Genomic DNA, 26832 nt, shown 5'->3' on the forward strand with positions numbered 1-26832 from the left:
TTATCATTCTTCTTTCTTACTTTAATGCCAAATAAAATGTAGTCATTGATAATATGTGGCTAATATTAAAAAAAAAAAAAAAAACTTCACAATTTAACTGTTAACAGCCATAGATCTAGGGTAGTTTCAGGAGGTATCCCTAGAACAAAACAAATTTAAACACTCATATTTTATCCAAGAATGTGATACTTTTCTCTTTCCAGATTACTGTTTACCCCCAAATTATCACAATATGCATTTTTAAAACAATAATCTTTCTCTATAATCACAAAACAAGAATATCCACCATCGTTACAGAAATGACTGTGTACTTTTAACATAAGTCAGATATTTTTAATGACTATCTTAAACCAATTTCTAATTATATATACACTTACTACTTGAAAAATATATATAGTCTACCTACCTACTACTTTTAAATATACAACACGGTAACTTGTGTCTTCTTCCTAATAGCACAATTTTAAGGACAGGCACACAAAAGATATATTAGAGGTGAAGAAAGTATCAGAAAATTTTCCTCAGCCTTGGTTTATCACCTCTTTATCTTTCCTTTATATATATACCAATTGATTAGTCCTCTTTCATTACCCTTTCACTCTATTCCTACCTAACGACCTTTTGGGTTTCAGAGCAAGGACGGGTTTACTATATTACCTAATGTTGCTACTGAAGCTCAAATTACAGATTTAAAAAGGAATGAAATGCTTGAGGTTAAGAGAGATTACACAAAATCCAAGGGAGAGTAGAGGAAAAAAATATGGAGAGTGGTTGTACCCCACTAATAATTACCTGGCAATTTCAGAGCAGAGGTTCCCATCTGGACTTTATAGGGTCAAAAACTGAGAGTACAACTCTCTAATTATCAGGCTTTATGGCTTTATTGTTTGAAATAATGCTCAATTTATTGCTAATTATTTTTAAAAAAACATATTTCACTCTGATTGAAAAGAGCATATTTCCCATTTACGAGAGTAGAAATGGCAGGGCTTTTCTACCTCTGAAAGAACCAGGACAAAAATAATTTTCCTGTATCTGCACTCATGATATGTACTTCCCCCAACTCTCTGCACAAACACTAACTTCACAGGAAACTGTAGGACTACATAGAGTACAGTCATCACATAAAAGAAGACAATTTTAGCTTATCTCCCTGACTCGTCCCATTCCCCACCTTCCGAAACACACAACAGACATCAGTGTGTTGAATCTGACAAGGACAATAATTTTAAAAAGTGAGGACTCACAGAACCCTTAAATTAATACTAAGTTAAAATCCTAACATCATAACATCAAGGTGTCAATTCATTCAACTTTTAACCCATTCAGGAAGGTTTATGCTATTAACTTAATATGGTAGTGCTTCTTTAGTAAGTATAGCTTCTTCATATCCTTTAATTGCTCATGCTAACAACTTTTATTACATACTACTGCTCCCTATAAGAAGTAAATCCAGGGACAATTCCATTTTATCTTAGACATAACATTTACTAGTTTTCCAAGCATGACAGAAATGGAAAAATATATATATATATATTAGAACAAGAACAATTTATGTTAATTTCTATAATTTGTGTTCCTTCTGTAAGTGCCTGATTCTATTAAAATTAACAAACGTAAGATCAGTCCTATGCTTTGGGGGGGGGGGAACCTAATGAGAGACTAATTTACAAAGTATACAAGAATATAATTTTATAATAAATCTTTCCAGTGTTTGCCATAACTTCATTACATGAAATGTTTCCCTTCACAGAAACTCAGAATAGCTCTTATATAATGAAACTAAACTTTGTGTTCATTTCTGGCAAGCATTGAACAAAACTGAATAAATCTTGCTCACAAAGGATTTAAAGTGCTGCCTCAGGAGCATACACTACCACTAACATGCTGTATGAATTAGTCTTGGTGAGTGGCTACTAGCTGGGACCTCTTCCTCTTTTCTCAAACGAGTGAACCCATCTCAAATAAAGTCTAAAAGAAAACTAAAGCTGTGGCAGAAGTGAAACTCAGCATGCTCCACTCAAATACTTCTAAGGTAACCATTCTAAAGCAAAATTGGCTAAAGTAATCTCTCTAACAAAAAAAAAAAAAACAAAAAACAAAAAACAAACAAAAAAAAGGCAAATGCTGCTGTTCAATCATCGGATAGACTTACAGAGGCCAAAACATGTGACAATAGCAATAATTCAAGTAAAGTTATGTGAAAATTTAAACACGCCACTTTCAAGTTAAGACAAAAGTGAAGGGAGCTATGATCTTTATATCAGAGTCAAAAAGCTTAGGCATTATCACCAAATGTTAATCACTCTACGGTCATCAATGAGATTATTGTATATATTTTTGCACCTTGCGCTTGTAAAAGCAGATAAAATATTTAATATGTAATTTACAATGTATTTTACTAGCTCAGCATACAGGATGTATATAGATTATATCAAAGTAGTAGACAAGGGCGTGTGCAAACCCTGCAAAAATAGTACTTCAGGTATCTGCTAATTAAAATAAAAAGAAAGAAAGAAAACAAAAACAGTTTGCTGTTTAGAAGTGATACAATTCAAACTACCACAAAATACAAAGGGCTGCAAAATGTATACCATTCCAACAACATATATAAGTTATTAAATAAAGATTTGACTTAAAAGAATATAAATGAAGCCTTTAAGTGGGTCTTTTCTACATGCATATTATTCCTTAGTAAAGAAAAAATATGTAAAAAGGCCATTGGTAATTGCTTTGTTAACATTTGTAGAAAATGCCAATTCTCTGGTCACAAACTTCACTAAGTATAGCACTTAAGGTCTCTGCAGTGTTATAAACGTAATTTAAAATACTGTTAATTCTATAATTCCATTGGTAAAATAACGTGACTCGGAATATGGCAGTCTTCATGTTGAGGGCAATGATCCACAGTTTGTTTGAATTTCTTAGGTGTGAACAGTTATCCAGAAGAACAGCACCCTCCACCACCACTCTGGCCTTGAGGTTCATCATCAATTATCTGTACACCTCGCCTTGCAGCTCCTGGTTGGCTGGAACCATTGCCTTTTGCCCTCTCATCCACTTGTGCTGTTTCGATCATCCCTGAGAGAGAAAGCAGAAATTGTTTAAGACCATAACCTCTGAGTTCTCTCTTCCTAATATTTCAGTGTAGCACCATGATTACCATTTCTGACTTTAAACCAACAAGGAAACTAAATATAATAAACATTTTTCAGCTCACTAAATAGCTTTTACTGCAAGTTTAAAAAAATCAATAGCAAGTGTATTTGTCCAGATGTATAATGGCCACAGTGACATCAATAGAAAAAAGTTTCTGCCCTGAACAAATGACTATGTAAGTGTAATCCTTAAGATTTTCCAAATATACTGAGAAATACGAAGTCCAAATTGTTCCAAATACAAGTGGTATTTAGGATACAACATTTATTCTTCAACTAATAAAGTATAATTGAAAGAATAAAAGAGTTAAAGATAAGGAAGAACAAAGCTAGAGGACTCACACTGTCCAACTTAAAGATATAGTAGAAAGTTACTCTAATGAAGACAGATACTGGTGAATGGAGAAATATAGAGATCAATGGAATACGGTCCAGATATAGACTCGCCTTTTTTGGTCACTTGACTTCTGACATATGTGCCAAGTTTATTCAATGAAGAAAGAATAATCTTTTCAAGAAACAACTGGAATTGTACATTTATGTATAAAAAATAAACTTTGATCTGTAGCTCTCACCATATGTAAAAATAAACAAAAATGAATTACAGACCTAAATGTGAAAAATAAAATTTCTAGAAGAAAACAGAGGGAAATCTCTATAGGAGAAAGTTTTTGTGACTTTGAGTTAAGCAAAGATTTCTCATATAAAACACAACAGACATGAACAATAAAGAAAAACTGATAAACCAATGCTCACTAATTTTTAGAACTTCTGCTCTTTGAGAGACACAGTTAAGAAAAATGAAAATACAAAACATAGACTAAGAATAAACATTTGCAAAATATTTATCTAAAAAGATAAGGAAAGAAAAGAGGGAGTCTTTAAAACGAAACACAAGTTCTTAAACTTGGGTCCAGAGGCTGCTCTTGAACAAAGGTTTTCAAATTGAAGTGTGTGGCACAATCCACTGAGATGAAGTTAGAAAACATTGCAAATTCTAACTTCTACTTTGTCTTCTTCAACCCCTAAAAATTTCTATTTTTTATGTCTTTTTATAATATACAAAACATATTAGTACTTGTGTATGTTCTTCATTTTTAAATAAACATATGGGAAATACTCAGAAATTTTTTATTAAACATGTGAGACTGATAACATTTAAAGGTGAATTATCTAGAACCTTGATACTCAAAGTATGGCCGGAGGACAGCATCATCACCACTTGGGAGCCTGTTAGAAATGAAAAGCTAAGGCCCACATTAGACTCGCTATATCAAAATAAGTATTTAAACAAAATCTCCAAGTGACTAGTATATACAGCAGTTAATTCTCAAATTTTAATGTACACCTGAATCATACAGAGGAACTGTTAAAACACAGATTCTGGATACTACTTCATAAGAATCTGATTCAGTAGGTTTGGGGTAAGGCCCCAAAAATTGCATTTCTAACATGGGCTCAAGTGATGCTGATGCGGCTGATCAGGGTTCCTCACTTAGAAAATTACTACTCTAGAAGAATTATGAATGACTTCTGGGTTTTCATAGAACTGAAATTTATTCCAAAGTTTGTGGATACAAACATTTTTCTAGAGAAAAAACAGAGTTTCATCAAATTCTCAAGAGTATGGGGTCCATAAATTCAATAATTTAACAAAATCATTTCAATCCACTATTCCACAGACTAGGGTTTTCCAAAGTATGGTATGCATTTCACTGGTGATATAAGAAATGACTTTTGGGTTGTATATACACAAACATTTTCCCTTCCCTCTTTAAAAAAACATTTTGATATAAAAAATTCCAAACATATAGTAGAAAGAATAGCATAATGATAATCCTTATGTCCATCACACAATTTCGTCCATACCTGGCAAGCATCCCTACGTTATTTTGAATCAAATCCCAGATACAAGTTTATTCATAAATTATTTTAACATGAAGAACTTTTTTAAAAAATAAAAACTCATTTTTAAAACATAACCACGACACCATAATCACACCTAAAATTTTTACGGTAATTTATTTTTTTAAAAAAAGTTTATCTTGTATTGAGGTAACATAAGTTAACATTATATAAATTTTAGATATAGAACATTATAACTTAATATCTGTATACTTTATTGCATGCTTACCACCAAAGTCTACTTTCCATCTATTAGCATATATTGGACCCTTTTTACCCATTTCACTCTTCCTCGTTCCTTTAATATTTCTTAATTATCATCAAATATCCAGTGAGTGTTCATATAGTCTCAATTGTTTCACAAATGTTCTTTTTCACTACTTTGTCAAATCAGAATCCAAATAAGATCTGCTGCAAAATGTTGTTACAGCTCTCAAATCTGTTTTAATCTGTATATCTCCCCTCCGTTTTTTACTTTTAATAGTTATGTACTTTATTTAATATGTATTTCGCACATACCACACACAGAGATTTCATAGCTATTAATTACTGCTTGAAATAGGGCGAAAGTGGATGCTCAAATAAATAATAATACTGGTAAATGTGAACGATTATCAATGTGATCATTAATAGAGACTAAAATATCACTTTAGGAATATTATCAATATTTTTTAAAGAGCCATTTCTAAACACACTAAATCTAAATATACCTACTTTTACAAAGATCAAGAAAGAGTTCCTCAATTCCTTTGTTCTGTTTGGCTGATGTGTGATAATGTTTTGCTCCCACGGATTCTGCATACCTTAAAAAAAATAAATAAATAACATCAGTGACTGATCTAAAAATTTTTTTCATGTTTTTGTCACGACTGCTATTTTTTTCACAGTAGCAATTGTAGTGACTTATTACTAATTAACCCAGATTTAGTAAAATTAAGATTATATAGCCATTTAACATCTCTATACATTGAACCAAACTTTAAATATGAACATAAGTACAACGAGACAAAATTTTTATAAGTTAATTTGGAACCCAAATAGCTTAAAAGTTTTTGTGACTCACTGACTATTGGACCATGATAAGTTTTCTTTTGCACCACTCTTATATTTTTTACTGAAATCAAAAAGAGAAGTGAGAGTGGAATATCTTTAAATGTTGCCAAAAGTCTAGAAATTACCAACATAAATAGGCTTCACTGAATCCAACAACTCAATATATATTAAGAAAAAAAGAAAACCCAAATACATACATACATATGTAATTAAGAGGTTTGAGTAATACTTAAATAGTAAAGTATACTGTCCCAAAGAAAGTTTTCTACTGGGGAGTGATTGTTGGGGGAGGACAAGAAAGAGAGGGTGGCAGGGATAACACTTACGATTCTGCTTCTTGAATGGAAACATGTCTCTCCTTTTCCAAATCGATTTTATTACCTAATTTGAAAAAGTAAATGCCAATCTTTAATACTGACTCATTCTTATAACAAAATTAAGCCAATTCTAAATACACAACTGCTGTTTTAATCACGTGGAAAATATAAAGCCCCATGAGACTTCTAAATGTCCTAAAACGATAAAATTAACCCCTGAGATATGAAGGTTAATCATAACTATCACGGTGAATGCCTCAACCTCCCTCAAATGGCTCAGTGCACTGCCCTCCTGAAGCTGCAGCCTGTCAGAGAAAATAACGTTTCCAAAGAGATGGGCACTATTCCTTGATTTAAGATATAAACAAGGACTGAGATTTACTAGGGAACTTAGGGATAAACCTATGATTCTTAGCCAGATTTAAAATTACTGAGAATAAGTTCAACTCTCCTTAAAAAAGAGAACCAAACTGAGATTATGCTAAAAAAAAAAAAAAAACAACAACAACAACAACAACAACAACAAACCAGAACAAAAGTGAAGAAACTGCAAAATGCAGATGCAGATTCCTTATTAAATACAAGATAGAGGTTAAGGTGAGTTGGCTGGACACACAGAGTACTAAAGGTAAGGGAAATACCAGAGGAATGGAAAAAAACCCTAAGGAAGACACTTCAAACAAATATTTTAATTTCTTCTATTATGATCTGGGGCCAGGGGTGGGGAGATAGAGTGGGAAGAAGGAATCTTGTAAATGAAGTCATTTTTCTTAGTACCTTAGAGAATCTGGAAGACAATTTCAGATAAAGCACTGAAGTAAGCACCTAATGAAAGCTGCAGAACTGAGAAGTACAAGTCCAGAGATTCTAAAAAGGAAGGCCTTCAAATAATCTGTCTGAGCACCTAATTGTGAGCAGCTGCAATCAACTACTTGACATCATAGACTAAGGATAACAGGGAAGGAAGTAGACTATACTAAACTCAGTGGGCAGTAACAAATTCAGTAATTAAACTCCTTCCTTGAAAAGTTATTTGTCTACCTCAGCAAGAAGACATATGATAGTTCTGATTTCCTACACACTTTTCAATAAAAAAATCTTAATTTGCTAAACATTACTGCCAATATATTGAACGGTCACCAGACTAAAACAAGTAATTTTATGCTATGATGAATGCAAAAAGCACCACCTAGTGGCTAGTGGCTCCAACAAAGAGGCACAAGATTCCTCCACTCTTAAAGATAAAACAGGACTGTCTCCTAGAGGTAGCAAGATCTTTGTTCCAATTAACTGATACTAAAAATCCTTTTCCTTAATCTTTAATGCCTTTTTCAAATTCCACCAGAATTATCAATATCTATTTTAAAAAATCAGGAAAGAAAAAGTAGACAATCACTGACTCAAATGAATATTTGGGAGAAATTATTCAGACAGTGCTTCATTATTATTTTGTAACATTTAAACTTAACTACTCTAGTTATCAATAAACTTTTAAAAACTATTTATTAAAAAAAAATGTAATCCCTCTATGAAATAACTGCTATTTCTTTGACTAATCAGTGTTCATAATGGCTTTATTAGCACAGATGAAGCCACAAGAAACTGCCTATTTGTGACTGATATCTTTCCCAAGCTCAAAACTGTTTTTAATTCCTATAAAGCAAGACAACTAAAGGATTAAGGCTTTGAGACTCATCTGTTTCAATGCTATGGTGCGCCTACCTAGGGAACTTTCTAATAGGCTTAAAACACCTGAAAACAAGGATAACCACCAAAGCAAGCACCTACTTGAAAGTATAGTACTAAAAAGGTTAGGAACAAAATTGACTGAAGATAATCGAAAGAGAAAAAAAAAGCCACTCTGCTAAGAATAGTAAAAACTTTATCTTCTTTAAAAATACATATTTGAATTAAGAACATAGTAGGTATTATATCCATTACTAAGGGCAGATGGCATAATAGCAATAAAAAGCTAGAACTATATTTCACTTAGAGTGGATGGTATTATGACCTGGTATGAAGAAGCTTTCAAAAGCCTTTTAAATCTGAAAAAAACGACGACAACTTGTTTTTAAGTCCTGGCTCACTTCATTACTCTAAGATTTTAGGCAAATTACTTACCTCTCTTAGTCTCACTTTGTACAAATATAGCTAGCAAATTTAGCAGGGCTAATGTGAAAACATGGTATGTGTAAAAGGCTTAGCATATAGCCAATGCTCAATAAAGAACAGTTATTAATATCATCCATATTTGTCACAGTGAATGACCAAATGGAAAATCAATATTGTCATGAGAGAATTAAAGCCTATGATAGATAACATACTTTCTACCACCATCCTGCTGGCTTCAACTAGCTAATTTAGCTAACCCAACACTCCCAGAAATCTTTCCTTAACACCCGACCCCCTAAATTTAGCTAGATTTGCTTCTGTGCTTTCACAACACTTTGTAGTACTTTCCTCTTCAAAGCATACTATATAATAATAGCTTGTTTTTCTCTCTACCCACATAATAAGATGAGAAGACAAAGACATTATCTATTTTGTTTACTTATTCACTACACTATTCCCAAAGCATGATTTGCAATAGATAGTGTTGGTTAAGGATTTTGGCTTGAAGTAGCAGACAGGCCTTAATTAAAATCCCAGCTCTACCTCCAACTAGCTATGTTTTTTGGGAAGTATCAAGCTCTGTAAGCCCATTTCCTCATGTGTAAAAGAGAAGTGGCAACAATACCTTCTTACAGTGTTGCCAGGAGGCTTAAACAAAAGAATAAATGTGTAGATCTTAGAATAGTACCTGGCACTCAATAAATGTTAACTATTATTAACAATAAATATTTGTTTAACAAACACGAATGTTAAGAACAGACTAGAAACAAAATACTGTCAAATAGAGCAACCACCACCACAAGAGTGTAGATCAATGGATTAACTAAAACCCAGAGCCAAAAAAGTCTTTGCTAATGAAGTACAGGGTTCTCTGTTACTGGTTAACACACTTTCAGTGGTTTAGATAAGGATCTAGAAAGCTCGATATCTAATTTGCACATGAAAACGCTAGAGTATATATCAAATATAAAGATTCATAAACATAAGGAATTCCCACGCTTGGGTTTAAAAATTTATATAAGAACAAGATGGAAAAAGCCTGACAAAAGACCAATGCCTATAAAAAAGGAATTCATGGCCATGGACAATGGACTAGTGGTTACCAGAGGGGAGTGGGAAAGAGGGTGGTAGTCAGGGGGGAAAAAAAAGTTAAAAAAAGAAAAAAAAAAGGAATTCAGATTTTTGTTAACTATAATCTATATAAAAGAGGCAGTGATTGACATGGCTGCTAAAAAGTGTGTACAATCTTGGGCAATGTCGGTAGAAGAACAGCGTGAGTATTTTAAAAAAGAGAGAACCACGTAAAAATACACTGGCTCAACAATGTTTGGATTCTATTGTCAAGTGTAGGAGACACAATGATACACTGAAATAAACCTAGGAAAAAATAATCAGAATGATAAGAATGTTTGGAAGTTAGGCAAGTGAAAAACAGTTGAAGACTAAGAATATAAGGCTGTAGGTGAACCATCCAAGTAGGCTTCAAATGTCTGAAAGGTTGTCTTATGTAAAGAGAAAAAAACAAATGTTTGTCAAATGCCTTCTCTGTGCCAAGTGTTTTACAAATCATTAATCTTTACCAAAATCCTGTGAGGTATTATTATTTTGAAGTTGGCAATAAAACGGAAGAACTACTATAAATAAAATGACTAGCAATAAAACACTGAACTACTATGGAGAATAGAATGCAGATCAATAGGTTAAAAAAAAAAAGCAAATGTCCAACAACAACAAAAGGATAAACTTCTGTTTGAATACTGATAAAGTAAGACAGCAAAAAGAATAAAATGAACTACAACTGTATATAACGACATAGAGGAATCTTGCAAACATAATGTAAAGCCAAAGGAACCAGACAAAAAGGAGCTCATGCTATCTAATTCCATTTATATAAAACTCAAAACGAAATTAAACCATGCAATAAAAAGTCAAGATAGTGTTTGGCAGTGGGGGCAGTAGTGAGGGGAAGGCAGCTGGGTAGTGCTGGGATGAAAAAACAGCACAGGGGGCCTTCTAAGGTATTGGTTACATGGATATATTAACTTTGTGAAATTCTCCTTTTGTGGTAAACGGGCTCTCAAAATCTCCCAGCTTTGAATTACAACTAAAATTCCATGTCACATTTCCCAAAGAAAAAAGAGCATTTTATACCAATCATTAATAAACATTATATAACATTAAATGAGGAACATCTGACCCTACCAGATCCAGTATTCATTCCTAAACCTTCTTATAATATGAACTTGAAGACTATATAGTTAAAGCTAATCATTCATAAGCTTATTTAACTAGCTAATTAAACACACACACACACACACACACACACACACACACACACACACACACTACTTTGTAGCCTCCATCAAATGACAAGTTCTTAGGGCTTCTTTGCTTTCTTAAATATATGTTGGTCATTTCTTTGTCTTTTCTGAGATAACCAGAATCACAAGTAATCAAATCTTCAGTTGTTCACCTATTTTGGCCACTTCAACTCCTAAGAAGTCTCATATACCACACAAAGCTAGGCCAAACTCACTAATGACTAGCTTTGTCCAGTGTTCTGGTTTGAAATATTCCCAACATCTAGCCAAATATCTAGCATGTAGACTGATATCAGGCCAGGTCATCTCCTTGGCCTCTTCCCCTAGGCCTGCACCCTGATCTGGAACTGAAAAGTTGACTATTCATTTAACGGTGATAAAATGCAACAAACATAAGCTCAGGTTAAAAACAAAAACTCTTTAAGGCTAGAAGCAGACTTTGTTCATGCTGACCGTTTCATTCTACATCTCCCTCTAAAACTCCCCTGGTTTCTCCCAAGCCATTTTTATTCTATCAGTCATACAGAAAGGAAGAGAGAAACAGCATGAGTCTATTCATCATAAGGATTAATAACATAAGCATAGGCGTCAAAATAACTTCAATTTAAATTCCATCTCTAATAGCTACCTGATATTGGTCAAGTTATTAAGTATCTCCAAGGCTCAGTTTCCTCTATAAAGCCTTCAAAGTGTTATGAGGATCACATGAGATAACACCTACTGAGTACAGGGCACAGCATCTGGTATACTTTATTGCTCAATAATTAGTTATTACATTATAAAAATAATAAACTAAAGAAAAGGGGAATCAAAGAGAAATTCCAGAAGTCAGAGAGTTCTGGAGCACTTTTATTTTACCCATTAAGAACATTCCTCCTTTCTAGTGTCATGATCTACTTATATCCTTATACATTTGTCCTTAACTTGAAAATGTGTACAGTTAAATGTACAGAACAGGAACACTAGCTTAAGTCATTAGTTTTAATTTTATTTGTAAGTAGTCCCTGAACTTTTTTCTAAACAAAAAAACTAAAAGTCAAACTGAAGCAAGGCTGAGGACTTAAAGCCTTACCTGTTTAGCTCCCAACTTCTTAACCAAGGCACTCCTTGAAGTTCAGAGTTTGATATGAATCCCCTAAAAGGTCACTTCAAATACTAAATTATTCTAAAATATTAAGTATTAAAATGTCATTCTTCTTTTCTCATATAACTTTAAAATAAGAATTACTGGTTTACTATTCTGTAATAAAGCATTAAAGAAACAAAGGACATTTTTTAAAAGTAATGATGCTTACCAACTATACATAAACAGATTTCATTTCCCAACATTTTCCGTAATTCTTTGACCCAGTTTTTTACCTGTGTATACAAAAGAGTTAATATTAAAACAAATTCTGTTACAATGACTACCATTACAACACCCCAAAATTCAACACTGTCAAAATGCCTCAGAATTTGGCTAACAACCCACAAGTTTAATTACTAGGAATGGTTAAATGTAGGATCATTTACTGTCAGATTAGACTACGAACCACACATATATGAACACCTAATGGTAATATTTCTCTAACTGCATATAGGTATAGACAGAAGCACCTCTAATTACAAACATCCCTATATCATCCATAGACTGAAGCAAAGCTATTCGCCAAGGCAAAAGCATGTCAACTTCAGTCTCTGAAAACAGATTATTTGTATAGTTATTTTGGAGTTAAGAATGCATGAGCTTAACCCAACTGGTTCTGAACTATAGGGCATGGGAGCTTCTGTACCACACATTTAAAGGAAAACAATATACATGAGCACCAAAAAGACTGGCGAAATAACTTTTCATCCTTTATTATCTAACAGGTTTTTTTCAACCTTCGCACTACTGATACTATGGCTCAGAATATTCTTTATTATGAGGGACTGTCCTGTCCAATGTATACCGTTTAGCAGCATCCTTGACCTCCTACACACTAGATACCAGTACCAACCTCCAGTTGTCTGCACACATTGCCACCTCATCCTGGAGAACCACTAGTATACAATGACTCCAACAACAAAATGATACTTCACTATGGATGAAGCCTAGCAGTAGGCACAGCTGGCATAAATTGGAATTAAGTAAATTAATCTTCCGAACTCATAATTTTAAATAAGTTGATTCCAATAAAATATGATGAACAAACTTGGATACCTTCTTTCACTTTTTGTAATGGAATTTGACCTCTATGTGATCAAATTACACAGAACTTATACACCTTCCTAAAAAAAATACACACACATCTATAGGTTACAAAAATTACGTTAGATATAAACAATTACAGTGCATCTAGTCCTGTGGTATAAATGTTAATAGTTCCACACTCCTATTCTCTGCAAGAATGCAGAGGAACTATTTTTAGTAAACCTAAAATCTTTATAAAAGCAAAGGTAATCAATATCACCACCTTATCTTTGTAGTAGCACTGAACTATAGTTTTCTCAGTATAGCCCTATCTTTTTGTTTCATTCACATATATGTATAAAGTTTTCAGAGAAACATTTAATTTCCACTTCTAATTTATTTCACATAAGAAAAATTTGATAGTACTGGTATAAAATGCACATTCTCATCAGTTTAAAAGAAACATGCCAGAATCCAATTATGGATTACTCTATTCCCTGTACATGCAGTATTACAACCTATTAAATCTAAGTAATTAAAAAAAAAAATTCTTATTCACTTCCAGTAAGATCTTCCTATGCAGGCATCCTATTCATTACCCCATACATTCTGTGATGAGTTAGATGGTCACAATCCTCCTATCAAGAGGTAGAATCTATTTACCCTCCCTCTGAATTTAGGCTAGCTTTATAACTTGCTTTGACAAAGAGAGCATGGCAGATGTAAGGCTATACCAGCTCCAGACCTAAGTCTTATGAAGGCCTGTCAACTATACTCTTGGGATCCAGCTGTCACATAAGAAGCTTAGGCTAGAATATGGAATAATGAGAAAGCATGTGGAGAGAGTACCAGAGGATAAGACATCAGATAGAGTGAGAGGCCATAGAAGAGAATGAGGCTCTCTTGAATGAGGTCCTGGTACAGCCAAACTCTGACTGAGTTCAATGCAGCAGCATGAGAGACTACACTGATACCAAATGGAGCAAAGGACCCACACAATCATGAGAAATAATAAATCATTATAAATCACCATGTTTTGGGGGTTTTGTTACACAGAAAGAGATAAAGTCACTTTTCAACCTAAAAGATTTGACCTTCTCTTAATTGATAAGACTTAAACCATTTTTTTAATGTCAAAGGCAGAAAGGGATAACAAATATCATCAAATAGCAGCCCCCAAATAATTTTTTTTAATATCATTAAATCTGTAAGCTACCTATTGTTTCATTTTTCTACTCTTTGTACTAAGTTTTTCATGTTATTAATAATCCAAGAGTCAACTTGTATATCTGCTTCATCAGTTAAATATTGGGAAATGAAAAGAAAAAAAAAACTAAAAAAGCAAGCAATTTCAAGAAGAGCAAAACTGTAGCTCAAGGCAAGGTAAGTTTTTTGCCTTGGAAATTATACCTTTCAGTTTCTGTTTTTGACAAATTTCAACAGGGGCTTTCAGAGGAAAGGTCAAATAAGTAATCGGTCTCTATTATTAGCCTGACTGTAATGAGAATTCGGAGTTAAGTTTAATACAATCCTTTTTTAAACCAACTTTAAAAGCCCTACATTTGTGTATGTTTAAAAGGGTGAAAAAATGGAGTAACTTTAAAATAAATGCTTTAAAAATTTATATATCCTCCAGAATAAATGAGGAAAAAGAGCTTAAATTTGATTTAGTTATTTTCTTCTTCTCAATTAGGGAGCCCGTGTAGCCATACCAAGGATTCATGTTCCCAATGTGAACAGAGTCAAAAAAATGGATATGCTTTTCTTTAACAGGAAGAAAAAAAATCCCTGTATTTTCCTGAAGCCTTACTTTAGATTATTTTCCTTTCCTAATATCTGAGAAAGCCATGTAATAAATTATTAATAATTCTGATATTTGTAAATTAAATACTCCACTAAAAAATGAGTGGTCACCATTTATGCATAAATTATACTTTATATTTAAAACCAAGACTAATTACATTGGTAAACAAAAGCATGTTATGGATACTTAAAAATTAGTGTTCTTCTATTATGTTATCTACCCATAAGTAAATAGAATACCTTCTGAAAAGAATCTTCATCCGTTATATCATAAACTAAAATAGCTCCATTTGAATCTCTGTAGTAAATTGGACCCAATGCATGGAATCTCTCTTGACCTGCTGTATCCTAAATAAACAAATGCTTATTAGAGCAGAAGAAAAAATGCTATTACAACTACAGTAAACTTTTGACTAATTAGAAAGTGGGGCATGAAGTTATAGATAATTCCAAAACACTATTAAAAAGAACAAAGCAGCTTACAAAAAAAAGTTTTTTAAGTCAAGTTATGACCAATATTAATGTTTTACTGTTATACAAAGGTTACATTTCCTCTCCCTACCCTCTTCCTCCTGAGCAATCTTTCCACCCCCACTAAAAAAAAGTACAGTTGCCTGAGGGTCAGAATGGCTGAGATGGCATTATAAGCCAGAAATAGGCTTTGCCCTAAATTTAGGATCCCCACAGAGGGAGGAGACAAGAAAAGAGAGCATGCATCAGAACCACCTGCCAACAGGAACCCTACTGTATTACCCTTGCCTTATTCTCCAGTAGCCACTTGGAAGGTTGAAACATAAGGGAATAAAAAGCCAGGCAGGCTGTCCACCCGCCCTGTCCTTTCCCTTCTCTGACATGGAATCCCTCCCAGTTAACCTTTACCCACCGGACAAGTTATGATGGCAATACTCTTGTATACGATTATATTCAAGATACGATTATATTCAAGATATAATTATTTGCCAGATTTTAGGAGGGAAAATGTTTATTTAAAAAAGTTTTGGCTAACATGCACTTTAAAAAAAAATGCTATTCCTTGAGCCAATTAGTTATTAGAGTACCAATAATGTAGAGGCTTCATTCAAACAGTTGAAAAAGTTAACTTACCCATATAGCAAGGTTTACTCTTTTCCCACCAATATTTAACTTCTTTGTTAAGAAAGATGCCTAAGAAAAAAGATATATTCATTAAACAATGTTTCATATAAAATAATGTTTCTTATCCTAAAAACTATAAGTGAATAAATCATCTGAATATGAAACTCAAGTTATCTGGGAGAAAAAGTAATCACTGAGTTTTTATTAATGATTAAACATTACTTTCACTGAAGACAGAACATTACTTATATTCTAAGAAAATAGTTTTATGAACATGTTATGAAAAATACAAAGAAAAATTAGTAATTAAATATTTTTTCTTAGTTTTCTCCATAAAAAATTTCTTAGAGAATATAATTTGATGCCACCTTACCTATTCATTATAGAAAGTCTAAGAGATTTCTAAGATGAGATAAATTTGTATTCATTTACTTAACTGTATAACTACTACTATTATTCAAAATGTTGCTGTAATTATTTTATAATTCAATTATTTAATCTTTAATAATTTTCCTAGGTACTAACTAATGTCACAGAAATAAAATAGTTCCAGCCTTCGAAGAGCTAGAGTATACTGTAGAAATAAAAATGTACAAAGAATTACAATATCATGTGATAATTGTTAAAATGAATGGTCTTGCAAGCATACTATAAGGAGCGCTAAGAAAAGTGTAAAGCCTGCCTAGATGAGTCAAAGGTAGCTTCAGAGATAAGGTGGTAATCTTCCCATTACTCGTAGTAGGGATTTTCTCTGAGAGATGGGTGAAATCATTCAAGCCTGAAACACATAATTTCCCCGCCCCATGGGGAACTCCAAGTTGTATAGTCAATACCAGAGACAAGACTACAAATAGAGGCAAAGGGTGAATTAACCAAAAAAAAGTCCTAGAATTCCATGACAAGAAAGAGGTATGGGCGTTAGTTACCTTGTGGGTCTTAACATAACCTATTCCAAGACACTAGACATGTATTTTTTCCTTAAATGTATACTACAGTTAGTTATAATTGGGAAATGCTGCATATTGCTCTGTATCCCCTTTGTACATTCACAATGCATATTGCCAAAAGGAAGGCTAATTCCATTTATACAAGCATTCCCCAAACTCGTTTGACCTTTTACTCTAGAGAAAAACCTAGTTCATCCTAAGGAATAAGTGTTAGGAGATAATAGAGAATCACTAAAGAATTTTTTAGCAGTGGGAAGCATAAAATCTACACTTTAAGAGAATGACTTTAGGATGGGAAGGGAGGTTGGACTGGAAAGACCAGAACTAGACCTGGGAGCCTAGAGGCTATTACAAAGTTGGAGAGAAAAAAGGGGTCTGAACTGAGTCCATGAAGATAGACAAAGAATCGAGAGTAACTAAAAAGTAAAAAGAATCCAGAGTCCGTTGATACGTTTAAAAAAGAAATAAAGAGCCAAGTTCAAAGAGACAGTCATATTTAGGTGTAGCTGTACAAAAGAAAGTACAGAGAAGAAAGCTAGAACAAACAAAAAGCTAGAATGGTGAATCATTACTGAAGGATAAGGAACCTAGATTTTGGGAAGGACTCCTGCTGTATGCACACAAAGGAAAATTAGAACTAAGAAAAGGCCACCAGATTTAGTGATTTCTAAGGAATCTGGAGATAGATATATAAATGGCAGAGATGAGATCAAATCCAGGAATATCTGCCTTCAAGTCCCAAGCTATGCTAAAGATGTTTTATTAAAATGAAACAAATAAGGATTATACAGGAAGGGTATAAAATAAATGGCAAAATAATAAAAGAAATTACTTGGAAAATGAGAAAAACAAATACATGTTATAACAATAAATGTGAATAAAGGATTTCTCCCACTTAGTACATACAGTACCTAGGCTAAGAATATGAACTTTGAAGCAGAACTTTGTATTTGAATCCTAGCTTTGCCACTTACTCGTTGTGTAATTTATTTGAACTCATCCGTTTTCATAGTTTCAATATAAATACTATTCAAAGAAATTCAAAATCCTAAACCTATTCAAATACTTAATATATAGGTCAACTAAAGTGCTTCTCTGTCAAACACATTTAAAATTAAACTGATCTCTCCAAAATTGGCTTTCCATTCTATCTTTAGTATTTTGAGCACATTCGCCAAGTCACTGACGTTTATAATCTCAGAAATATCATCACTGAATATTCTCCCTCGTCATTCTGTATTCCCAAACAACCTATCAAACCCCAATTCTGTTTGTTCAGAAAATTCCCCTCTAATTTGAGCCTATTCTTCATTCTCTATCTGAAACACTTCTATGCAAGTTCAGTTCATGACCTATACTTCTTCCTTGAATTTTTAAGCTTTCTCAAACTACCCATAAAACCCTGTTTCCCTATCCTGAAGAGTTTTAGGAACCTTATTCTTATAATATACAGAGTGTACTGCTTTTTAAGTTTTCTTTTCATAGACATGTCATTTTAATCAGATTACATATTTTTATTAACACTTTCATAGTGATTACAATGAAATGAGCAGTGTTCTAAGAGTTTTTCAATATTAACTCATTTAACTCTCATAACACACTGTGAATTAGATATATTATCCAAATATTACAGATGTGGAAACAGACACAGGAAGGATAAGTATCTTCACACAGTACCGAAGTAAGTGATAGAGTGGGATCTGATAACCTTGTAGTCTGGCCCCAAACACAATTTATAAGATCTATGCTATGGTATCTCCCAGACTGAGATTTAAAATAACACTTCTTCTGTAGTAGAGGAAGCAAAAATAGCAGAGCCATAGTGCTGCCCATAGCAGATATACGAACAGAGTTGACCCTTGAGTATTGCAGGGGGTAAGGGCGCAGTTCCACACACAGCTGAAAACCTGTATATAACTTTTGACTCCCCAAAAACTTAATAATAACCTACTGCTGACTGGAAGAAGCCTTATCGGTAAATTGATTAACACATATTTTTATGTTATATGTATCATATATTGTATTGTTATAGTAAAGTAAGCTAGAGAAAAGAAAATGTTAAGATAAGGAAAATACATTTACAGTATTGTATGTATTCATTGAAAAAAAATCCCCATTTAAGTAGACCTTCCCAGTTCAAACACATGTTGTTCAACTGTACTGTTACTGTAGATAAACACATCTACAATATGCCTGAGTTAATCAATGCAAGTATAATTAAACATATGCAAGAGATGTTCTCCTCAAAGTTTCCTCATAAACCAAATCATTTTAAAATCGAACACCTGATGCATTCATAAAGTACATATCAAAGGGTCCCCACTAAAGTTTTTTTCCCTTATAATGAAAAATCTAAGTCCCACTCTATGTAAAAATTCCTTCTGTAATACCTATCTCATTTTATATACATCTTAAAGTTTTAAATATTTTATAGATATTTTCTTAAGTAGCAAACATCTTGTTTTAAAAGCAAATACAATTATATTGAAAATAGAGCTGAAAAGGTTTTAACATCAAGATAGCAGCCAACTATCAAAAGCCTAAAATTTGTCCAGACTCCTAAAACCACTTGTAGTTATAATACTAACTTTGGAGCACTGGTTCGTAATTCTGTTACATGGTAGGCAGAATGGGAGAAGGGAGTGGACTTCTTTGAGAATCTAGTGAAAGCTTTGAACTTACTGACTCACAAGAAAACTGCTCATATGCAAAATACCAAAAATAATTTTCACATGCTTTCCAAAGGGATTTATAAATTCCTGAAAACATCTCAGTGAAAAAACCAGTCTAGAAAAGGGAGGGAAAAGTGGTATTAAACACGATCAATTCCAAAGGTTCTAGGAATATGGGAAGAAAAAAAAATAGTAAATAGTATGTGCCAAGCACTGTGCTTGGGCTTTCTCATTTAATCTTCATAACAAGCCCTGTGAAATAGGTAATTATCCCAAATTTATAGTTGTGACCTTGAGATTTAAAGAAATAGTGACACTCAAGGTCAGACAATTCCGTCAGGGGCTGCAGTGGATGGAAGCCTGTCTCGACTCCACAGCGCTTTTTCCATTGCACAAAGCTGCCTATTCTAGAACATACACACATTCTTAACCTGGCACTCTTCCACTTGGACATTAAGTGTTCTTGGACACCAACTCATCTCCCAAAATATTCTTGAGGTGGGCACAAAGTAAAGAAGATCAAAGTAATGATACATTTCCCACCTTATTCCTCCAAACCCTGAGTTACAGCACCACTACTTCTTCTAAGTCCAATGATTTCACCTTTCAAACCTTCAGGGTATTAACAAAATTAACAATCTTATTAGCTCAGGCTGACAGCCCTCATTTGCACCTGCTGCTTATTTTACCCAACATCTGAAATCATAGTGGATTTTTTTAAATCTCTACTTAAAAAATCCAAAGTAGGATTATTAGGAGAGGGACAATAAGAACAAATTATGTCACCAAATTGAAGTCTTTTCATAACTCCTTTAATCAGTTTTCGGGTTTTGTTGTTATTGTTAGCCAGATCAATTGCTGTGCCTTCTAATTATAACAAAGCAAAATTACCTAATGCAACATATTAACTGAATTGTGGACACTTTCCCCATCTTTAATAAATTTTAAGTTCAACAGACTTTCACTAATGTGTGTGTATGTGTAACTAAACAGTTACATTATTTTTGCTACACTCACTAACACTGTTTCTAGCCTTTGTACTTAATCTATTACTGCTTCCAGACTTAAGACATGAAAGGATTCAGGCTGATAACATGAAATTAGTCCTCTACAGCAAGGAAATAAAAATTTGCTATCAGAAAACTAAACTGGATTACTACAATGGCAATCATAATAGATACATGTAACAAATTAATATGTTGTAAACCTTAAATTTACACAATGTTATATGTCAATTATTTCCATTTTTTTTAAAGGGAAGAAAACTAAGCTGAGTGCTTTGAGTACCTCAACATTTCTTTTCCTTGGTTTCGAAAAAGAGGGATTACAATCAGTTTTAGAGTCGAAGCGAGTATCTTGAAAGAGAGTAAAAAGTCACTTGTAAGGAGTATCCCAAAACACAAAGCAGAAAATGGCACTTGGCTACAGAATACCTATATATTAGGATTTCGAAGTCACAGTTCAGAAAAACTCTTTTCTTAAAAAAAATCACCCACCCTTTATAGCTCACACATATCAAGTAAAATACTAAAGGGGAAAAAATATTGTGACTGAACTGGCTGAATCAACAGTGATGTGGCTTCCAGAACAACTTGGAAGATTATTTCAGACATTGAAAACATTAATCTTACAAATAAGGAAACCCAGATTCCTAGACCAGAGGCTGCAATGCCAGTGAAAAACCAACTGCTAGAACCAGAATGAAAGTGTTGCTCAGGAGGTTAAGGTACATGAAAAGAAAAAAAAAAAAGTAGTAGACTTAGCTTAAAAAAAAAAAAAAAAAAAAGGTACACCATTACTATTTGTGGGACTTTAGAAATTTAGTCCAAGTCTTAGTTTCCTCATTTGCCAAACTGTCAGGATATTATGTGCCCTCACAGCACTACTTTGCTAATAAATAACAGGCACCTACCCTACACTTCAGGAGGCAAATAGGTGGAATTCCAGTTAAAATTCTAAAAAGGAAGATGACTGATGGTTCTGATTATCAAGTTATTTTTAACATAAGAAACTAGTTAAAAGAGAAGGCACTTACTAGATTCATAATCTTAAAACACCTCAATAAGGGAAAAAAGAAGGCAAATCTAAAGAAACGAAGGTGATCACTCAATAGCACAAATATATATAAATACCAAAGACAGGAGGTGGTAATAATCAAAATGGCACAAATGTTTAAGAATACGTAAAGTCGAGAAAGCTAGCTAACAGTCAAAGTATCTTACTCATCTCTATATCCCCTGGCTAGCACAATATTTGGTATATAACAAGTATTAAATAAAGAATTCTGGAATTTAATTGCTCAGGTTCAGCAATACTGCCTTAATAAATTCCAGAGAAAAAGCAGTAACTCCCTCACTCTGATTGTCTTTCTTGTCTCTATCAATTCTATCAAAGCCTCAAATCAGTGGGGAAATCACATGAGAGAGCTTGGGGATTTTATATAAGATCAAGTTTCCTGGGCCAGGTAAAGGATACAAATACATATGTATGTAAGTATGCATGTATCTACCTGTGTGTATAGATACATAGATAATCTATAAGCAATTTTAAAATGTAGTGATCCCATATGTAGCATGAGTTCTCAAAATAATTCATGTCATATTAATCCATTACCTTTTTGACTGAGTTACCATGAAAGAAACCAATACAAATTAAGTAGCACCCATTTATTCAACAGCAAATATTGATTAACAAACATGTATCAGAAACTGTGCTAGGAGCTTTACATATGATGGCTCTCTAACTTAACCCACATAAAAATCTTATGAATGAGATTCTCTCATTTTACAAATAAAGAGCTAGCTTACAAACATTAAAATAACATCATTAAAATAATGATGGCTATAAGTAAAAGCCAAAATTCAAGCCGAAGTCTAACTTCAAAGTGTTCTCCCTTTTTACCACATTGTATAGCCTCCTAATGAAGAAACACACTGTATCTGTCTTCAAAACCTTGACAAAGCATCTCATGACATCTCCTGTGGGCAAGACTAATGTAGCTATGACAGAAAAGTTAGATTTGTAATGCTGGAATAACCATTTTCATTAAAGGCTTTGTATCCACTAGGTAGTAGTAGCCCATTGCAGTCAGTCTTAAGCTGCTTTCTGCTTCCATTATCACTAATATATACAACACTCCCTTAATAACTGTCTCTCACCCAAGGGGAAAGAGGACTGTGGCCCATGCATAGTCTGAAAAAGCCCCACCCTAAGATTCCACATGTCTAAAGAAATACACACCTCTGGTCATGCATCACTTGACTACAGTGAGACCGGCTACAGAGCTTTGAACTTGGCCTTCGCCCCCCACCCCCACCTTTCTTTCAGTCTTTATTAATGACCTGATGAGAAATTAAAGACATTCTTATCAAATCATCAGGAGACAAAGTTAAAATGAATCAATAATCCAGATAGTAGAGCTCATGCCTTATTCTTCTTTGCATGCCCAGAACCCAGCCCAAGTGCCGGACCCACAGAAGCTCAATGTTTTTTGAATTACAGAATCAAAATTTAAAAGGATATTAACAGGTTTTAACCACTGAAGCAAATCCATCAAAGCTCACTTTAATGGGCCAAATATATTAGGGATAAAAATACTTAACTACAAAATTCAAATTTGAGGGATTAACACTTTTTTTTTTTTTTTGGAAGCAAAAAAGACTAAGATAACAAGCCCAATATTAATCAATGTGACAGCTACCCAAAAAAGATCACAGAATCTTTTCTGCTTCAGTGTTAGAAAACAATTCTCAATAAGGGAGGTGATAGCCAGCACCTCTCTATTCAGTTCAAACAACATATGGAATTATTTCTACAGCTCAAGGCATCACAGTTTAAGGGGACAATGATTAAATGGTGAGTGTCTAGAAAAGATGTCAAAATAGTAAAATGATTTAGAATGATATCATAGGAGATCCAGTTAAAGGGATCAGAGCTGTTTAACAAAGAGAAGACAAAACTCAAGATGTGATAGCTATCTTCAATTATCAGAAGAGATGTCTTGAGCAACCAAGATTCAGAGGACAGAACTAGGACTGGAAACTACAGGGAAACAGATTTTGCTTTTACCAACAGAGAAACTTACTAAAAATCAAACCTATCTAAAAATGAAACTGGCCACCTCAGGATATAGTTTTCTACTTTCTGTATCAGTTCATCATACCTTCAAGATGTACAGAGTAAAGTGGACACTCAACTGAAATATTAAGCAAAAGACTGAAATGGAGAACCATAAACTATCTTGGGTTCCTCTCAGACTATACTTCTTTGGAATATGAATGCCTGAGATTGTACTTTGCAAAACACAAAGTGTTTTACAAAAATAGGTAGTAGGCTGTTTTGTTGACAACAAGAAAAAAGGGGAACTCTTTCTTGCCTATCTTCTGAGGCATGCATGATCGCTGTTTGGAAATTAAAAGCATATGAGGTTGTATTTTAATGGATCAAACTGAAGTCAAATTTCTTTGAAAAAAATTAAGATGAGATGAACTTGTCTGCAAGAAAGAGATTAGACATAATACTGTTTCTATACACTGGTATGCCACAAAATCCTCAATTCTGTAATGTTATCCAGATACTGTTTGTGATGAGTTACCTCTCCTGTGTAGATCGCACAGGAAATTGTCTAGATTCCTGGGAGAATGTGCCTGGACACAGATGGGGCTTCTGGGACCTCTTTCTAGAGTTGGGTTGGATACGAGTGGACATCTGATGGGCAGTCTCCAGCAGTGGTTTCTCTCAGATGTTTAAAAATTCTTAGCCTGCTTTTAGCTTCTAGAGTGTTTTTGGAATGTATAATGAAAGGGTAATTTTCGGGTTGAAGGGCTAAATTATCTTTTTAAAATATTGAGAGCTCAATTTTTTAAATGGTTTTCTCTTTTATCTTTAGATCTGTAGCACAAAGGAAACCACAAGGAGTGATTTACAAATATCCAGAGGCAGTGTGACTTTAACTGCTCAAAATCTGAAGTCAGACCTGGGTTCAAATTTCAGCTTAAATAGCGTGACTAGCGGCAGTATGATGATCAGCATATTACTCTACTTAACCAAGCCTGTTTCCTCACCTGGAAAACAGGACTTGTAAAACTATCTACCTCCAAGGCTGTTATAAGAATTAAATGACAGAAGTAAAGTACTCAGCACAGTAATAACTTAATAAATGTTATTATTACTTTACCTAAATAAATTTCTAAACTTTCAAATGATTATACGTAGTTACTCTATGAATCTCACTAGTAACACTCAATAATAACAAATCACTATTAAAATTGTGTAAGTGCTCTTGTACAAGGATGTAAGAAGAAAAGAAGTTTCCTGGCATCAACTTTTTCAGATACTATGCTTTACATAGCAGGAGAAGACAGAAAAGAAAAGAGAAGAGAAGAGAAAAGAGAAAGAGGAAGAGAGAAAAGAGAGGAGAGGAGAGGGGAGGGGAGGGGGGGAGGGGAGGGGAGGGGAGGGGAGAGAAGAGAAGAGGGGAGAGAAGAGAAGAGAAGAGAAGAGAAGAGAAGAGAAGAGAAGAGAAGAGAAGAGAAGAGAAGAGAAGAGAAGAGAAGAGAAGAGAAGTAAAAATAGAACATAGAATCAGAACCAGAGTATCTTTGTAAATTCCAGACTCGGTAGTTTAATCATAGCATCAAGAATCAAATGTCACAACAATTAGAAGATGGTACATTCTATTAAATAGTGTCCATGTTCTTACACACTCCACAGTCATTAATTAAAACCTATTGTGCAATTTGGGGCAGTAATAATACAGAGAGTTTACATTGGACCAGGTGCTAAGTCTTTTATTTGTATTTGTCCTGACAACCCTATGAGCTAGATAGAGATACTATAATTATAGCCATTTTTAACAGATGAAGAAATTTAGGTAGAGACAGATTAATTAACTTGCCTAAGATCACACAAGTAATTAAGTGGATGAGATGGGATATGAACCTAGGCAATCGGACTCAAAAATCCACTGGACTTTAATTACTAAACTGATCAAGTCAGATTAGTTAGATATTTGTCTTTTAACATGTGCAACCTGATTTCTTTGGGAGAGAAGGGAAGACTCAAACTGCCTCAAAGGCCTGGTCTCTCAATCAATGATTACATTCTAACACTTCTGAGTAACCGTAATGTAGCTGCAGAAGAAAGCCAGCTCTATATTACAAGCAAAGATAATAAATAACAGCAGAAGCTAAACGGTTAGTTTGGGGACCAACTCTTAACTGTTAGCCAGTATTCACATGGCGTTTTCATGTGAATGTGAGTAGACCGACCTCGCAGAATATAACTGACCGACAGTCAGACCCACGCAGGCAGCAGTGAAAACTGCGTAACCCACACCGGCAAGCGGTCATTTCAAAAACCCTCCAGAGATGAATGTTTTGCCAATCAGCATGTTACTCGAAGACAGGACAAAATGGAACTTGCATAAACACTTAGTCATCAGTAAGTGCTTAAGTTATAAATCACCTACTTCGCAAAATCAAATCCTCAACTAAATTCCTAATTTCGAAAGAAACAAACAAACAAAAAGGGATGACACTCGGTAACTGAAGGGCGAAAGCACCTAGGGCCCAGGCGGAAGCGAAACGAAGGGGTAAAACTAGCCCAATCATGGGGACTCCACGAAATGCGCGGCCAAACGAGGGGCAATGGGGACTTTTCAGGGCTTTTCCACTCTTCCCCCTCCCCCAATGGCCTGTCCTTACGTCTACAGGCTGCCCCCGACCCCGCGTGTCCCCAGGACGAATTCAGAAAGGCAATTCGAAGGTGGAGGTGACAGGCATGAGATTTGTGAGCCTAGATCCAGGGGATCTGGGCAGCAAAGTCCTCCCGGCTCTGGAGGGGTAGGGACCCCAAGGTGCCAACTCCCGCCCCCTGGGGCCCGCCCGCACCTGCAAAGTGGTAATGTGCTTATCGTTGAACTTATTCTCGCAATAGCGCAGCACCAGCGACGTCTTCCCCACGCAGCCTTCACCCAGCAGCACCACCTTGAACGAGTAGGCTCGGCCTGCCGCTGCCCCGCCGCCGCCGCCGGCCACAGCCATTCTGTCGCTTCCCGGCCACCCGAATCCTAGAGCTGCGCGGAGCTCCCCACAGCCGCAGCAGCGCCTTCACAGTCACGGGCCGCGCAGGCCCCTTGGCACTGGCCCCCCAACCCCAAGCGCTGTCTCCACTCCTGCCTGGGGCGAGGCCTGGAAGGGCCGAGGGCGAGTCCGATAATGAAGGGACCCAGCTACCACGTCAGGCACTCGACGAAAGGCGAAGAGCAGCTGCCTTTCCGCCTCCCTCTAATGGCGTC

General features: G+C 34.6%; 1 protein-coding gene across 1 annotated transcript; it reads right to left on the reverse strand.

The window, feature by feature from the left end:
- Nucleotides 1-26832, reverse strand: RAB21 (RAB21, member RAS oncogene family). The gene is made up of 7 exons (XM_036236726.1): nucleotides 26426-26832; nucleotides 15926-15985; nucleotides 15062-15169; nucleotides 12162-12225; nucleotides 6443-6497; nucleotides 5778-5866; nucleotides 1-3081 (listed from the first exon to the last, which is right to left on the reverse strand). Exons 1-7 carry the CDS (start codon nucleotides 26576-26578, stop codon nucleotides 2939-2941), a joined length of 672 nt encoding a protein of 223 aa, XP_036092619.1. The 5' UTR covers nucleotides 26579-26832; the 3' UTR covers nucleotides 1-2938.

This window comes from Rousettus aegyptiacus, unplaced genomic scaffold (genome assembly GCF_014176215.1).
Source record: "Rousettus aegyptiacus isolate mRouAeg1 unplaced genomic scaffold, mRouAeg1.p scaffold_m13_p_2, whole genome shotgun sequence".
In the NCBI taxonomy this organism is placed as follows: Eukaryota; Metazoa; Chordata; class Mammalia; order Chiroptera; family Pteropodidae; genus Rousettus; species Rousettus aegyptiacus.